This window comes from Puma concolor, chromosome F2 (assembly GCF_028749965.1).
Source record: "Puma concolor isolate L17-30 chromosome F2, mPumCon1.1.hap2, whole genome shotgun sequence".
Classification (NCBI taxonomy): Eukaryota; Metazoa; Chordata; class Mammalia; order Carnivora; family Felidae; genus Puma; species Puma concolor.
In genome coordinates, this window is record NC_141684.1 from 32,107,377 (window position 1) to 32,123,170 (window position 15,794).

At 36.9% G+C, this 15,794-nt stretch overlaps 1 protein-coding gene across 1 annotated transcript in view; it reads right to left on the reverse strand.

Annotated features, from left to right (window-relative positions):
- OXR1 (oxidation resistance 1) overlaps positions 1-15,794 on the reverse strand; it is a 457,575-nt gene that overhangs the window by 359,296 nt on the left and 82,485 nt on the right. The window contains exon 2 of the mRNA XM_086696101.1: positions 12,681-12,832. Coding sequence (XP_086552227.1) covers positions 12,681-12,703 — 23 coding nt within the window. The 5' untranslated portion in view covers positions 12,704-12,832. The remainder of the gene's footprint in view (positions 1-12,680; positions 12,833-15,794) is intronic.

Below are 15,794 nucleotides of genomic sequence, written 5' to 3' on the forward strand. Positions count from 1 at the left end.
ACCCACAAACGCGATATCATGGCCTGAGCCAAAGTTGGACACTTAACTGACTGAGCCACCCAGGCGCCCCAAGAAAGACCATTTTAATACCAAGTAATCATACTTTATTATTTCAGACTAAAGAAAGAAATTGAGCAAAATCAGACCAATATTTTTTTCTCTTTTATGTTTTAACAGGATGCTTTGCTATTGACTGGCTCTTGTCCATGAAGCTCAACTTTGTAACCAATGCCCTCTGTGACCTCACAGCTTCCTTCTACATAATATTCTATGATTTGGGGCACATATCCTGTCAATGTCAGCCAATAATTTATAATGATGAGGAGACAAGATTACAAGACAGAGCAGAAAATGACAGAACATGGATCTGAGGAAATTTCTCCAAAGTACAGAGGTTAAAAATCAACACTACAGAATAGGAACAGGGCTGTTTTATTTTCTTAGATACCAGGAAAGCTCTCACCTTAGCTCAAGTGAGCCAGACCTCTAATCCAGTGCTAAAAATATATCCACCAAACTCTTCAGTGCCCAGTGACAAATGTCTGCATAATTTAGACCCAGACTAACCTTATGGCAGTCAAATCACATCATCTCCATTCTCATGGAAGATCTTTTTTTCTTTAATCCAAATCTTCCCACCGATGAGATATACATACACTCCCCATTACAATGCCTGGGCTGGGAAATCAGACTGAGTGGTCTGGTGAATGTTCAGCCACTCATGAGTGCAAAGCACCTGCTGAGTACCAGGTGCCAACAACATGTGGGATGACCTCATCCCTGTCCCAGTAGGTGGCTGTCAAGACACATTCTAACTAGGAAGCTGAAATTTCCTGTATCTCATCACACATTTTCTGTTAACAACTATAACTCAATGCTGACCTTCAATCGATCACATTTACAACCTGCCAAATGTAATAAGCATTTTATACGTCTGTTTTATTCTCCAAACACCAAACTTGAAAAAAACATGGAAGGATATCAAGAGAATTCTCACTTCAAGAAAATTACTTTCTCTTATTCAGTTTATAAGAACTTAAAAGTAATAAACATAATGAATGCTCTCACCATGCAAGAAAATTAATAGATGCCTTTTAAATCTTTTCATACGATCATCTTTACAGTCACTTCAAATACCAAGCTAGTTTTCCATTAAAACACTAAAAAGAAAAAAAAGAGAGAGAGAGAGAGAGAAGTAAGCCAGAAAAACAGATTCTTAACTATAGAGAATAAACTGGGGGGTTGCTGGAGGGGCGGTGGGAAGGGGGGAGCCGCTAACCAGGCGATGGGCATTAAGGGGGGCACTTGTGATGAGCTCTGGGTGTTATACATAAGTGATGAATCACTAAATTCTACTCCTGAAACTAATATTACACTATATGCTAACTAACTAGAATTTGAATAAAAACTTGAAAAATATTTTTAAAAAACGCTAAAAATATTATAGATTGAAAGGATCATCAAAATTTCAGTGAGCCTGATTCTAGGCAATTTCTGTATCTGAATGCAACTGTACGGTATTCTGAAAACCTCAGGGAAAATGTCTAAGTGAAAATGCAACCCAGGACACCACTTAGTTTGAATTTCAACTTTGTCTGTCATACTCATGAAAGCACTTTGTATCAGTAATCTAAAACCAAAGAGTAGTTAACCTAATCTAATTTTTTTTGTCAAATGTTGGAGTAAAACCAATTTTCAATTACAGCAGGAATCTACGAAGCCAGTGTGCATCAAGCTGCAAAACCATCTGGAACAATAACAGCCCTCCTACATGAAATTTATCAGTCAGAAAAGATGGTAAATGTCGCCAAACTTGAGCTTTCCACCACAAGCTCCCAGCTGCAACAGGGAGACCTGGTGTACCTGGCTCTTTCGGGAGAGGTCGCTCTGTCTCTGCTGCCATGGCTGGGCTGCTCTGAATACTGATTTAGCACCGAAGTTATAAATTCAAGCCCCGTTCTATCTAAGCAGACCCAGATAAAAGGAAGATTTTCACTTGAGTTCAACTTGGTATCTATAATTAATAGTTTGAACTCACCAAATATCACTTATGTGACCTTTATAAATGTGAATGTGAGAACATTGGACTTCCCAAATTCTGAGGAATCAAAACACACCAAAAGGCTCAGGCCTACTTATTATGAAATACAAATATTCATATTACTTGGGAGTAGCATTAACAAACAGCATTGAGCAATGAACTGATTTTGCCCATAACAAAAAAGGAGTTTGCTGAAACACCAGTAGGAAAACTTTAATACTATCTGATAAAGAAAGTGAAATTATTGAAAAAAAAAAAGAAAGAAAGGCATGAGTGTTAAACATGACTGAAACCAAATAGCAAAAGAGAAGTAATTATAACCCTGTAGAGAGGCTTTCTGGACAACACATGGTAATGATACATCCAAGGAAGAAGGATAGATTAGCCACGCCTCCTTACACAGGCAGGGGCTTGCCTAGGTCAAATAAAAGAAGAATTACTATAAGCTTGTAAGGCCATTTTAACCCAATGTAGGCAATAAAGTCACTTCTAAGCTTTCTCAATTACTGACTCTATAACCCATAGTGTCAAATGAAGGTGGCAGATATCCATGAATGATTTCTTCTGTGATCTGGATCATGTACCATTGAGAATTAATATCTTGGATTGGAGCCGGTTTGAAATAATTCTGCTCCACCAGAAGTTCCAGACTTTTTCATTTTATAGTCCAATTAAATTAACACACACACACACACACACACACACACACACACACACACAAGATGGGAGAGGAGAGGGATCGATGTTGTGGTTCCAACTTTTATTTTGCCAAGTAAGGACATAAAGAGAAATAATCTAATTTCTCTCTATAATCAGTACCATAAAAGAAACTATATTTTATCACCAAAGGTGTATAAAGGTAATAGTCTTAGAATAAAGGTGATTTTTTTTTTCCAAGGAAGAACTCATGGGAGTTTTATGGCAGTATTCTCTCTAAAACACATGTTAGCACTTGGACAGATGTTGTTTATATCTGGCCCCTTGTGAAAACCACACATATATTAAACAACCAGTACAGAAGAGACATTTCACTGCTTAATGCATTTTTATGTTTATATATTGAAATTAGCCTTCAGTTTGTGGTGGTGAGAAATTTAAAAATAAATGTGAAATATAAGTTGGATAATTGATAATACATTCTCAATTTCCACAATTTATAAAAACGTTCATCAATCTCTGTAAAACTCCTTAATGGAAGACAGAATATTTCTATTGATGAAATACCTTTTTTTTTTTTTCTTAAGTTTTTATTTATTTTTGAGACAGAAAGAGACAGAGCATGAACGGGGGAGGGGCAGAGAGAGAGGGAGACACAGAATCGGAAGCAGGCTCCAGGCTCTGAGCCATCAGCCCAGAGCCCGACGCGGGGCTCGAACTCACGGACCGTGAGATCGTGATCTGAGCCGAAGTCGGACGCTTAACCGACTGAGCCACCCAGGCGCCCCTATTGATGAAATATCTGTTATATCATGCCCCTAATTATTCAGAAATATCAGGTTTGTTGAATCTTTTCAAATGGATGATAATGAGACACAGGCTATATTCATGAAAAAGGTTTTTCATTAACTTACTTTTTTTCTTTCATTATTACATCTTATTAATCATATCTGCAGAGTATATTAAGAATACAAAATGAATTGCTTTCATAAAATCTGAAGATCACAGAGAGGTCTTTTTGAAATAGAAATAAGATCAAGACTCTGCTCCCAACACTCAATTCTTCCCATTACTGAATTTCACTGAATTTATGTTTTATATGAATTTTCACCTGTAATCTGGTCAGTGAGGGCAAAGTTTCCTATCTTATCACATCTAGAATATAATCCAGTCTTCCTCATGCTCAGCATGTCCCCCTGATACCTCTATCAGCTCAGTTCCTGGGACTCTCCCCTCTACTGCCTGTTTCAGCAAACTAGTTTCCTTGATGTTTCCTCAAACACAACAGGGACATGTTACTCTTACAGCCTCTGCCCTTCCTGTTTCTCTGCCTGAAATGGTTTTCGGCTAGGACTTCTATTGGTTATTCCCTCTCTGCTTAAATGTTGTCACCCTGTCCAAGAGGCTTTTCTTGACCAATTCCCCACTCCCCACCATCACTCTTTTTACTCTGCTTGGTTATCCTTCAAAATATTTGTCACTATCGAGTATTACAAAACATATTTGTTTATTCTGTTTATGTCTGTCTTCAGCACTAGAATATAAGCTTAATGAGAGTAGGGACTTCTGTTGCGTTTATCATCCTATTCTATCCACAGCATTGAAAACTGTATCTTGTAGGCACTCAAAAATGTTTGTTGAATGAAGCCACGAATGAATATAAATGTAAGAAAGTATTTTCTAATTTACATAAAAATAATGTACTGCTGGTCTAGATCAAATTAAACTCGACTAATCTATCTCTCTAACTGCACAGGTATTATTGTTAAATTCCTGTGAAACTTGTAACAACACAACTATTCTTTAAAAAAAAGAACATAAAACCAAGTATAAATGAATACATCTGTTTTAGTGACTGTCCAATTGAGTTGAAAAATGTTTTTTCTTAACTACACTGCAAGTTTTAAAATCAAGGTAAACTCGCTTCACAATCTTAAAAACAAATCAAAAATAAATCCAATAAGCAAACAAACAAAAAAAAGACAATGGGGGATATATACCAGGATGACACAGTCATTGAAAATTTTATACACCAATGGCAAAGGATGTTTAAGATTACAAAATTTAATTTTGATCATGCTAAAACAACATACCTTAGCCTACATAACTTTTAATAACTAAAACCATTTCATAGACCATTCAGTGGCCTTTATCTTAATTATTCAAGTCCAAAAGGGCTGGTGTTTCATAACTCTAGTCTTCAGGGTTGAAATGGACTGCCCAGTTTTATGTTAAATTTTCTATGGCCTAAGGAAATATTGCCATGATAATTCACTCTAGTTCTTTTACAAGAAAGTACATTATGATTCCCCTGGGAATGACGAAAAGACATATTTCAAAGCATGTATATAGACCTGGATGATATTCAAAAGGAAAATCATATGGCCCATTATCAAGCCCTGAATAGCACTTGGCTTTAGTGTAAACATATTTTCTCAATACTGACTGTGAATTGCTGATAATCAATCACCTGTTTCTAATGACTTGTGACCAATGGCAAGTTTGGGAAGGAGGCCTGGTCAAGGTCACAGGTATAGGCTTTGGCCAGAGAAGACAGTAGAACTAATTGGTCTCTGTGGGAAGTGAACCTGCAACCTCAAATTCCTTAACTTCACAGGATAACAAACTCCTCTAAGCTGGCCAAGATTTACCAATTTTCTTCAAAATGTGATTTGTGTCTAGTTGGCACTAATGTTTAAGAACAAACAAAAATATTCTGTTTAACTAATTATTTGGTTATTCAAGGAGAAAGGATTTGAAGTTGATATATGGAAAAAAGTATCCAGGTTTCCTATAAATGTTTAATTTTTAAAAAGCCATTTCTGAAGGCACACAGCTCAAAGCCAAACATGATCAGGGATACTAAAATATAATGTGCTTACTTAAAGTGCCAAGCCAAAATCAAAATAGGATTAATCACATTAATAATGAAGAGATTTCTTTTAAATTTTTAAAATTTTTATTTTAGAGACAGAGAGTGTGTGAGCAGGGGAGAGGGGCAGAAGAACACAGAGAGAGACTCTCAAGCAGGCTCCATGCTCAGCACAGAGACTGACATCGGCCTTGATCCCACGACCCTGGGATCATGACCTAAGCCGAAATCAAGAGTCAGCTGCTCAACCAACTGAACCACCCAGGCACCCCAATAATGGAATTTCTATTTGAAAAGGTATATTATGAATAGAAAGAGATACTGAAATTATTCAGAATTTGGTAAACTGACTTCCATCCAATTGTGATTTTGGAAACATATTTTTATCCCTCTTGAATTTTCATTTTGGCTCTTTTATTCTCTCTTCTCATTTCTCCTACTTCATTTGCTCTTTATTCTCTCCTAAATTCAAATTACTCTTCTGTGTTCTGGATCTACTTTTTTACAAGCTGAACATCCCCACGTACATGAGAATTCCTAAATTTTAGGCTCTAAAACATACTCTCTCTTTCCAGCATCTTAACATAATAGTTATTCATTCAATGCACTTACCATCCTGGGAAATACAGTATCTCACCACCTAAGCTTTTCCTATCACTCAGAAAGCCCCGTCTTTTTTTCAATTAGAAATATTAGCTTTATATTTATGTCTAACCTTTTCTCTCTCTCTTCCAATAATAAACTGTTGACAATTCTGACGTTTACCATTTACTATACAACTCAGGGTAAAAACTTCCCTTTGCAGTCTTTCTACTTATCCACATTTTTCCCACTGTGGGTTTCGATCCCTTCAAAAGAGAAGATTCACGTATCTATTTCCTCTGCCATTACTGCCCCTGAGAGGCTGCCATTTAACAGTGTAGGAAAAGTGGTTCACGGAATAGCAGTTAAGGCAACCTTTGAGAAAAGACTCTGATTTTCCTCTGTCCTTAATATAGGTAGAATGCCTCTGTCTCTCCAGAATCTTTTTTTCTTTCCTCCTAAATGCAGGTACCAAAGAATGGTACCGAGTGATTCACTTCTTCATTTATTCTTTAATTGTTTTTTTTAATGTTTATTTATTTTTGAGAGAGACAGAGACAGAGCTTGAGCAGGGGAGGGGCAGAGAGAGAGGGAGACACAGAATCCAAAGCAGCTCCAGGCTCTGAGCTGTCAGCACAGAGCCCAACGTGGGGCTTGAACTCACGGACCATGAGATCATGACCAACCGACTGAGTCACCCAGGCACCCCTTTTCTTCATTTATTCTTTAAAGAAGAACTTAAATTAAAACATTATAATGCAAATAATCTGCCAAAGAAAAGCATATACACTTCTAATTTTGCATCTTTCTCATTTCTAGGATTCTAACACACTATTACTTTTGGATAAAGAAGGTAAATCAAATTAGTTTTCATCTCCTACCAGAGTTTTATTGAACTTACCAACCTTCATAATAGTGTTTTACACTATAAACATATCCAATGAAGACCATTTACCACTTCTAAATTTAGTCAATACATCAATAACTCACACAACCCAGACTTTGCTATATTTTCAATCTATGAGCATCCATGATGGAATGTTTGTTGACTTTTGATAAAATCCTATTAATCAGCTGTAAGTAAATATTTCCTTGACAATTAGCACATTTTCAATGTTTATGGGGGATTTTAGCATACATGACAGCTAATTTTCTAAAGTAAAAAAAAGAGATGAATTGATAAGATACTTTCTCAGAAACATATATTTTCTCCATAGCCTTGATGTCTGCAATCCAAGGAGCTACAACAGCATAGGGCCTCACCAGGTGCCCTGGATGACACAGTGCCTTGTGACCCAGCAGTATTTGAATAATTTTCCTCATGACAGAAGTATTTACAATAGTAAAAAGTGAAAATTAGAAAACACACAAAGGTCCAATCCAGATGAATGAAATAAATAACATTACTACCATACAATGTCACTCAGCCTTTACATGTGATGATGTCATTTTATCTCCATCAGAGAGATGACCCTAGAATTATACATTGAAAACAGAAGATGGCAAAATATCACGCATGGTTTGAGTTGTTTTGCAAAAATATGTGAGTATATATAGAAGAGAAGATACCTCAGCATTTTTAACAGTGGCTTTCTAGGTATGGTAGGGTTTTGGTCATTTTTTATTTCTGCTTTATATTTTTCTATAGTGTTTGACTGTTTGTAATCAGCATACTGCTTTATTTTTAGGAGTAAATGTGAGAGATGTACAGCATTCCTGAAAAATAAGCCATCTCTTCCCATGCAGGAAAAACACATATCCATTTTATTTCCCCAAACACCCTGGCCATACCTTTCAGAAAACTTACCACACTAAATCAGTTATTTGATTATTCTGTCTTGTTGACTAAGAGATGAGCTCCTATAAGAGGAGTCGTTACTTTTTACTAAGACTGCATCTCTGTATTCAGCATGGGGAATGGCACGTTACTGATGCTCACTGGATTTTGAGTGGCTAGTTGGCTTTTTTACTTTCATTCATCCAGTGTCTTCTTTCTCCCATACATGGCTCTGGTTCAATTACCTTCACCTCTGCCAGGTGCCACAGTCTTTAAGATACTGTGAACAAAAGCTGAAATGTGCTCAGGCATCACGACAAAAACCAACTTGGGGTCAAAAAGATGGCATTTTGCAAAATCAGTTAAGACATACTAGGATCTCTCTCTCTGAATACTGGTTAACATATGTAACCATAACACTAATATAATGGGAGTAAGGGAGCAGTAGAGCCAGGGGGAGTCGAAAGTACTTGATTTAGTAATGGAGGGTCTCTATGAGATGGGCAATTGAAGAGCCATGTTGGTTGAATTATAGCAAAGTGCTGATACCTTTCTGTTGTGCCTGTTTTGTATCAAGAGGAAAACCTGACAATTCCTAGCCTGTAACATGACTAGTGGAACTAAGATTTACATTGTGTAGTTTAGGTAGTTCATCTTACATAATTTTGGAGATTCACCTAAGTTTCTAAGAACAACAACCTTTTCACCTCCTCTAGGAAATTAGGGGGCTCATCTACTGCCTCCACATTCTACCCTCAATACTATTCTAATCCCTGATAGTGTTTCCAAGTGTAGAGATACACTTCCTTCCAGGAGAGGCTCCAGGATGTCTATATTTGAGGAAATAAGGGGGAAAATTCTGGTTGGAAATGGGAACTAGGGCACTCACCTCGAAACTACACACACACATAGCAAGGGTACTGCTTTACTCAGATAGTATTGGTTTTTATATGGGTAGTTCAGCAGCTAGGAGTACCAACTAGCTGCCTGAATTCATATCCTAATTCTGCTATTTAGTGGCTGTGGCATACTGGGTACCTTTCTTAACTTTCAGTGCCTATATTTTCCACTTGTGGTAACGCAAATAGCTACTACATCTCTAATAAGGTTGTGTGAGGAGTATGTGGGTCAATATCCAAACAGTCTCTAAAAAAGGGCCTGGCACATGGTAAATGCCATGTAAATGTTCACTTTTGATAATATTTACTTAGCTTTCATGTCATAAAAATTTTGTTTCGAAATGAATGTTTTAAAATGTTATATATATGCCCATATAATTATATATACACATATATTATATATATATATATATATTATATTAATCTTATAAAAACATAAAAAAAACAGGTTGAAGATGATTATCAGGGAAGAAGCACAGAAAGTCCTTTCAAATACCCCTCGGTATCACACCATTCCCCTCTTTGTGCTATAGACATAGGAGGACTCTTTTTCAATTCTCTGTGCCTCTTCATGTCTCCTGTTAATTACCACTGCTACCAGAAACAATTCTTTCCCTCAGATCATAGCCTGGAACCTGTCGCCTGTCGTCTGTCACATGTCCATGGATGTCTGTAATTGATTTTGTACATCCCTTTGTCTCTATCTTAACCAACATCAACTCAATCATTGCCTCCCCCTGGAAATTATTTACTGAACAGGAAGATTCATGAAACATCTGTTGTCTGTTACCATGTAATTCTTATAATCAATTCCTACTACTCTCCTCACCTGACTGGCACTGCATAGTTTCCTAGAAACTTGAGTATTTCCTAGATTGTATTTCTTTTTGAGATGCTATATGAAAGGGCCAAATTATTGAATATATATATTTTTTCGAATGTCATACCCATAAGTCCTAGAGCAAGGAAGTTTCTTTTAATATGTAAAAAGGTAATTATCTTACGCTACATATTTAAAAGGTGGGAGGATTGCTTGGATAGTGGTTAACATGAACGTATATTTTCTAAATTCTTAGGTTGTGTGCAGGGATCACAATTAGGCACCCCCGTCCATTAAGCCTCAGAGTTAATTTTAAAACCAACACATGGATATGATTAGATATGTACAGTGTCAAGGTAGGCAGACCAAACTGTTTGCAGACTGATGTGGGTTTTGACTATAAACTCTGCTAACATTAATAAGGTAGCTGAACAGAGGGGAGTCTGGCAGAAGCGGAACTCAAAAGAGGCACAGAGATGAAGACTGGCGTCTTACTCTAATTCCCAGCCATGAAGAAGCTGCCCTGAGAAACAGATGGAGGCGTCTGGCAGAGACAGCCTTACTGACAGACATATCCCGCCAGGTGTACTCTATCCTGAGTCCCTCGAACACTGGAAGCATCTAACTCTCCTTGCTCTGATTATGCAGTCATCGTCCAAGCCTCCGACTTAAGATTCCCATGTCGTTTTCCACAGTTACAGGATGGACTGGTCAGGCCAAATCAAGCATCCGTAAAAGTTATGTATCTTCTTTTAAAGTAATAATCTGTGAGACAAGTTTCTTTTCCAACGTCAGTCAGTATTTTCATGTCTTGGTTTCTAGATTTCAATAAAGAGAGCCAGACCGTGGGCTACAATAATTTCGCTAAACGAATGTAATTAATGCCAAACTCCACACTGTTGTATGATGGGGTGACACTGGCAAAAGACATGAAGAAGTCCCTGTAGGGAAATCTAATGTGGAACGTTCTGTGTAGCCAGAATTAAGGGTACTGTTGGATGAAAATATCCAAGAATTATTTCTATAAAATTTGTACCTTTGACATGGGAAGAATTCTAACAAATTTCAGATATATGAATTCTGTAAGATATCCCCACAACCAAAAGAAATGTTTTAGGATCAAAATATTAATTCACCATTGAATTACCTATTCTGCATTTTTCACTCATTTGTACCTCATAAGTGTGTAGAGCGGCTACTAAATTCTAAGAGGTGTGCTAGACATTTGGGCTGGAAACACAACATACATTCTCTTTGTCTGGGCTGGAAACACACATACATTCACTGTGTTTTGTATGGCCTAACATCACACTGAAGAGATGGCCTCTGACCAAACCATTACATCACATCAGGTCAACTGTTAATTGAGGTACACACCAAGGACAGGTTCAAGTGTTTGCCCTGTCCTGATTCTGTGAACCAAGCCACACCACACCTATCTTGAGATATGACAATCACAGCTGTGTTTTAATCTCCTCCACCTTCTCCTCTTTCCCCTGTTCTCCTTTCTGTCCTCTCCCCTTCATCTTTCTCTTTCTTGTTTGGCATGCAGCCTGCTTTTTGAAGACTCACCTCCAACACAATCATTTGTCAGGAGTATAATTTCCTTAAATAAATATGTCCTTAATATTTTCCAGGGGTTTGAAGGGCTTCACACATTCCGCAGAATTTTTTTTCCTTTTTTAAAAAAAGCTTTTTTAATGTTTATTTTATTTTTGAGAGAGAGAGAGAGAGACAGAGACAGAGACAGAGCATGAGCAGAGACAGAGGGAGACACAGAATCGGAAGCAGGCTCCAGGCTCTAAGCTGTCAGCACAGAGCCCAATGCGGCGCTCGAACTCACGAACTGTGAGATCATGGCCTGAGCCGAAGTCGGACGCTTAACCGACTGAGCCACCCAGGCGCCCCTAATTCATTTTTTTTTAAACTGAGATCTTTAGCACCCAGTAAAAATCCAAAGACATATTTTAGGGAGTCCATAAAAATTGGGTCCTTCAGAAAAACTACTCTCAATCTAAACAACCAATTCTACCCTTTGCCCTGAAGAAATTGCTCACCTAATAAAAATAAATACATGGAGCTAAACTGCAGAAACCAGTCTGTAATGTAATGCTATTTATATTCCTGGCACAAACTGAAGACAACGATGAAATGGACTCCTATGAAAATGGACAGGATTACCAGGTTTTTCTTACATTCACATATTGAATACTGTATAATAACTGTATTACATAATCTGTATTTTTATATATTATACAATCTGTATCTGTATTATATAATATTATATAATCTGTTTCTGTATTATTGTAATATCTGTATAATGTCACTTACTCAGCTCTTTATATTAAAAAAAAAAAGAATCCAAAGTTCAAAAAATTGGCTTCCAATTCATCCCTGCTAGTATTGCTCTTTGTTGCCATAGAAAAGTTGTTGATTATATGCCAAAAAAAAAAAAAAAAAAAATTGCACACTTCTTATTTTAAATTACAAACAGCACTGAAACATGAACTAGAAGTCAAGATTATTCAGAATGCCAGTTATTTAAAGATGTGAATCCACGGGGGAATTTTCTCTTCCATAATGGAGTTCCATTCAGTTTAGTTTGGGTAGATATGTTGAACTAGGAGGCTTGAAGAAAAGCACTGATGAAAAAAGACCTATCCCACCCTTACAGCTGCCCTTACGGCCTGTTATTCCTGCTCCTGGGAACAGAACAGTAGCTAGGACCACTGAATGAGTATTTAATTCCTACTTAACTCTCCCCTAGGTATCGAGAAAGAAAGGTATGGTATGTTATTCAGATTCATAAAAGCCTTGAACCCGTTCCAGAGTCTGTAGATACCACAATGCTGAAAGTCTTAAAATTTTAACTCTAGGTAGCTCTCCTTACCTTAACACAGGACAACAATCTCTGGAAACCAGATTTTTCAGGTTCTTTTTCTGCTCCGGTTCTGACAATAAAACTTTCTTACAAAATATTGCTTCGTGCTATGCATGGATTTGGACTGTAGGTTAGAAAGTGATTCACTTACCATGATAAATTAGATACAGACATTGCAGCAGTTTACAGAGGAGTCTTGTGGAACAGTCTTCTCTAGATTTCAGAATAGGGAACAAGTAGGTCAAGTAGACAAGACCACCAGGAATTCGCTGCTGGAATGATGCACTTCAAGTTTGAAATAACCTATAAAGAAAAGAAATAAAATGATATCTATAGTACCCAGTCTATATGACTTTTCACAAATGTATTTCACCCAGGTCAATAGTTTTGCCATGGTATAAGACACAGAAAAATACATTTTTCTTAAAATATAAGACATGTTATAAACCAAAGATAAAATTAAATCACCCATATGATGAGCTGAATGCTCTACCTTTAAAATAAGTTTAAAGATGAATACAGTGTTCATTCCCTGAAGGAGAGAACACAGGGAAAGAACAGAATGTGTTTTTAGAGGCACCAATTTTTTTCTCCATATGGTTAATCAGTTATGCTCTCTAAATTAGTTTTATATCCTTGTGATAAAAGGATCAAAACAAAGATCCTAATTGGCCACTGCACACATAAAAAAAAAAAAATTCCCTGGCACAAATTATTATCATGTCCAAAACTGTAACAAAAAAATCATTCACTACTACCTCGGAGAAAATATGAATTCATACTGAGTAACTTGTGGGAGGTAAGCCTATACGTATTTACCTAACATTTCCACACACTTTTTATGAGTATCTACTCTATACTGTATCCCATGATCTTGAACCAAAATTTTCATAGGGTACAATTAAATCCATGGTACTATATTAATTAAGCAGTTTAGTTCAGGTTATTAATCCAGTACTGTTCAATTAAACAAACATTTAATGAGGATATACTATGTGCACGTATACTATCCTAGGTAGAGTTCAGGGATAGGGATGAATGACACATAAAGAAGGCATGTTTCTGCCTTCAAAGAATGTTTTATGTAAAAAATATGACTATAGGGGCACCTGGGTGACTACGTCGGTTAAGTGTCCGACTTCAGCTCGGGTCATGATCCCAGGGCTCATGAGTTCAAGCCCAGCATCGGGCTCTGTGCTGACAGCTCAGAGCCTGGAGCCCACTTTGGATTCTGTGTCTCCCTTTCTCTCTGCCCCTCCTCTGCTTGTGCTCTTTCTCTCAAAAATAAATAAACATTAAAAAAATATGATTATAATAAACTGGAGTAAGTGTTCTAATAAAGATTTACACAGAGTATATGGGAACAAGAAGAGAAGCTTTCAGCCCCATCATCGGTATTTAGAAAAAACAACAACAACAACAACAACACCCAAACTCAGAGTGGCTTAGAAAAGACCATTGATATTTCTCTCTCCTATAGACAAATCTTGAGCCTTAAGAAGTCCAGGCAGTTACAGCAATTCCATAAACACCAGAGAAAGAGGCTTCCCTTTTGTCATTCTACCATTCTCAACCTGTGGTCCCCTTCACGTTCCAAGTGGCTGTGAGCTCCAGAGAGTACCGGTGTCCTGGTCAGCAAGAAGGAAGAAGGAAAGAGGGATGCTTCCTAAAATTTACACATGCCATTTCTGCTTGCATTTCATTGGCCAGAGCTTAGTCACTTGGCCACTCTTATTCTAAGGGAGATTGGCAAATGCAGCCATCATTCTAGGCAGCCACAAACCAAGGTCCCTATTAGAAAATGGGGATAAAAGTGGGTACGGAGAAAACTAGCATTGTCTGCCATTATGTTTGTGACTCAATGACCTTTACCCACAATATTTTATGGTTCTGTACTTACTACAAAGTGACAAACAGGGGACAGAGGTGAGGTGCAATAAGTCCATTGTTTGTTGGTAATTTTACGTATTTTATATATAATTTTGAATATCAAACTTCTTCAGTTTTCTTAAATCCTTCATAGAACCAACAAACTATTTTGTGTGCCCTATTATTTATCAGACTCTAAGTACTAAGGATGCAAAAACTAATAAAATATGGTCTTTGCACATACAGAATTCACTAACATAGATGCCATCATGTAAAAAAATAAAACAAAGCAAAATGCACTCTGAAAATTGCTGTGTATTTACAAGGGCGTATGAGAAGCTACAGGGGGATAGAGAAAGACTAATTCTAATGGAGTCTAATTTTAATAGACCCCAGCTGCCAGTTAAGTAAGCAGCTATAAAGTCTGTATCCTAAATTATCTCCTTACATGCCAAAAGAGGTTTTCAAGTCCACCCTGCCGTTGGTTAATTGTTAAGGCATATGGACTTACATCTATTAAGGACAGAGGAGCTCCAAATTCTGCTCCCAAAATTGGTAACTTCAAACTCTCAAGATCTGTATTATCTGATTCTTATCAAGAGTTCCGTTACCAAAAAAAGGAAAAAAAAAGTGTATGTAATATTGTCTGAGGTAATTCATTCTAGATAATCTAATTTTTTAAATGTTTATTTATTTATTTTTGAGAGAGAGCAAGAACATGCTGTGGGGCAGGGGCAGAGAGAGAGGGTAACAGGATCCCAAGCAGGCTCTGCACTGTCAGCACAGAGCCTGATGTGAAGCTCAAACTCAGTAACAATGAGATCATGATCTAAACCAAAATCAAGAGTCGGATGCTTATCCAACTGAGCCACCCAAGTGCCCCTAGATAATCTTAGTTCTTAATTCTTAATTCTATTTTAGAGAGCCGTGTATCTGGATGTCATTATTTTAATATGTAACCAAATTACTTTCACTGAATTATACTTTGGGGTTTTGCCAAGAGTTTGCATTGAGGGGTATCATTAAAGATAATAATAAATAAACAAGCAAAATCTAGGCCTGTGAAATTAGCTATAAGGTTTAGTGGGATATTTGCCAACACAAAAATGTTGCCCTTATGTGCACTCAAAGCAAAAAATGTGTCAGATTTCAACACCAAGAAATTATTCTAAATTTCTTAATTGCTTTAATCCTATGGGGACATTATGCTTCTTTCTTTGCTTTAACTAATGGGAAGTTCTGCAACAAACTTGTCACTTTTCTTTAAGAATTATTCTTAGGCCTCAAGGTCTATATTTTTATCCTAACTTTTTTTCCTTTTCTGGCAACTTTAATTTTTAATGTGTTTTTGATAAACACACATACATTATACAAACATATGCACATACTATATATA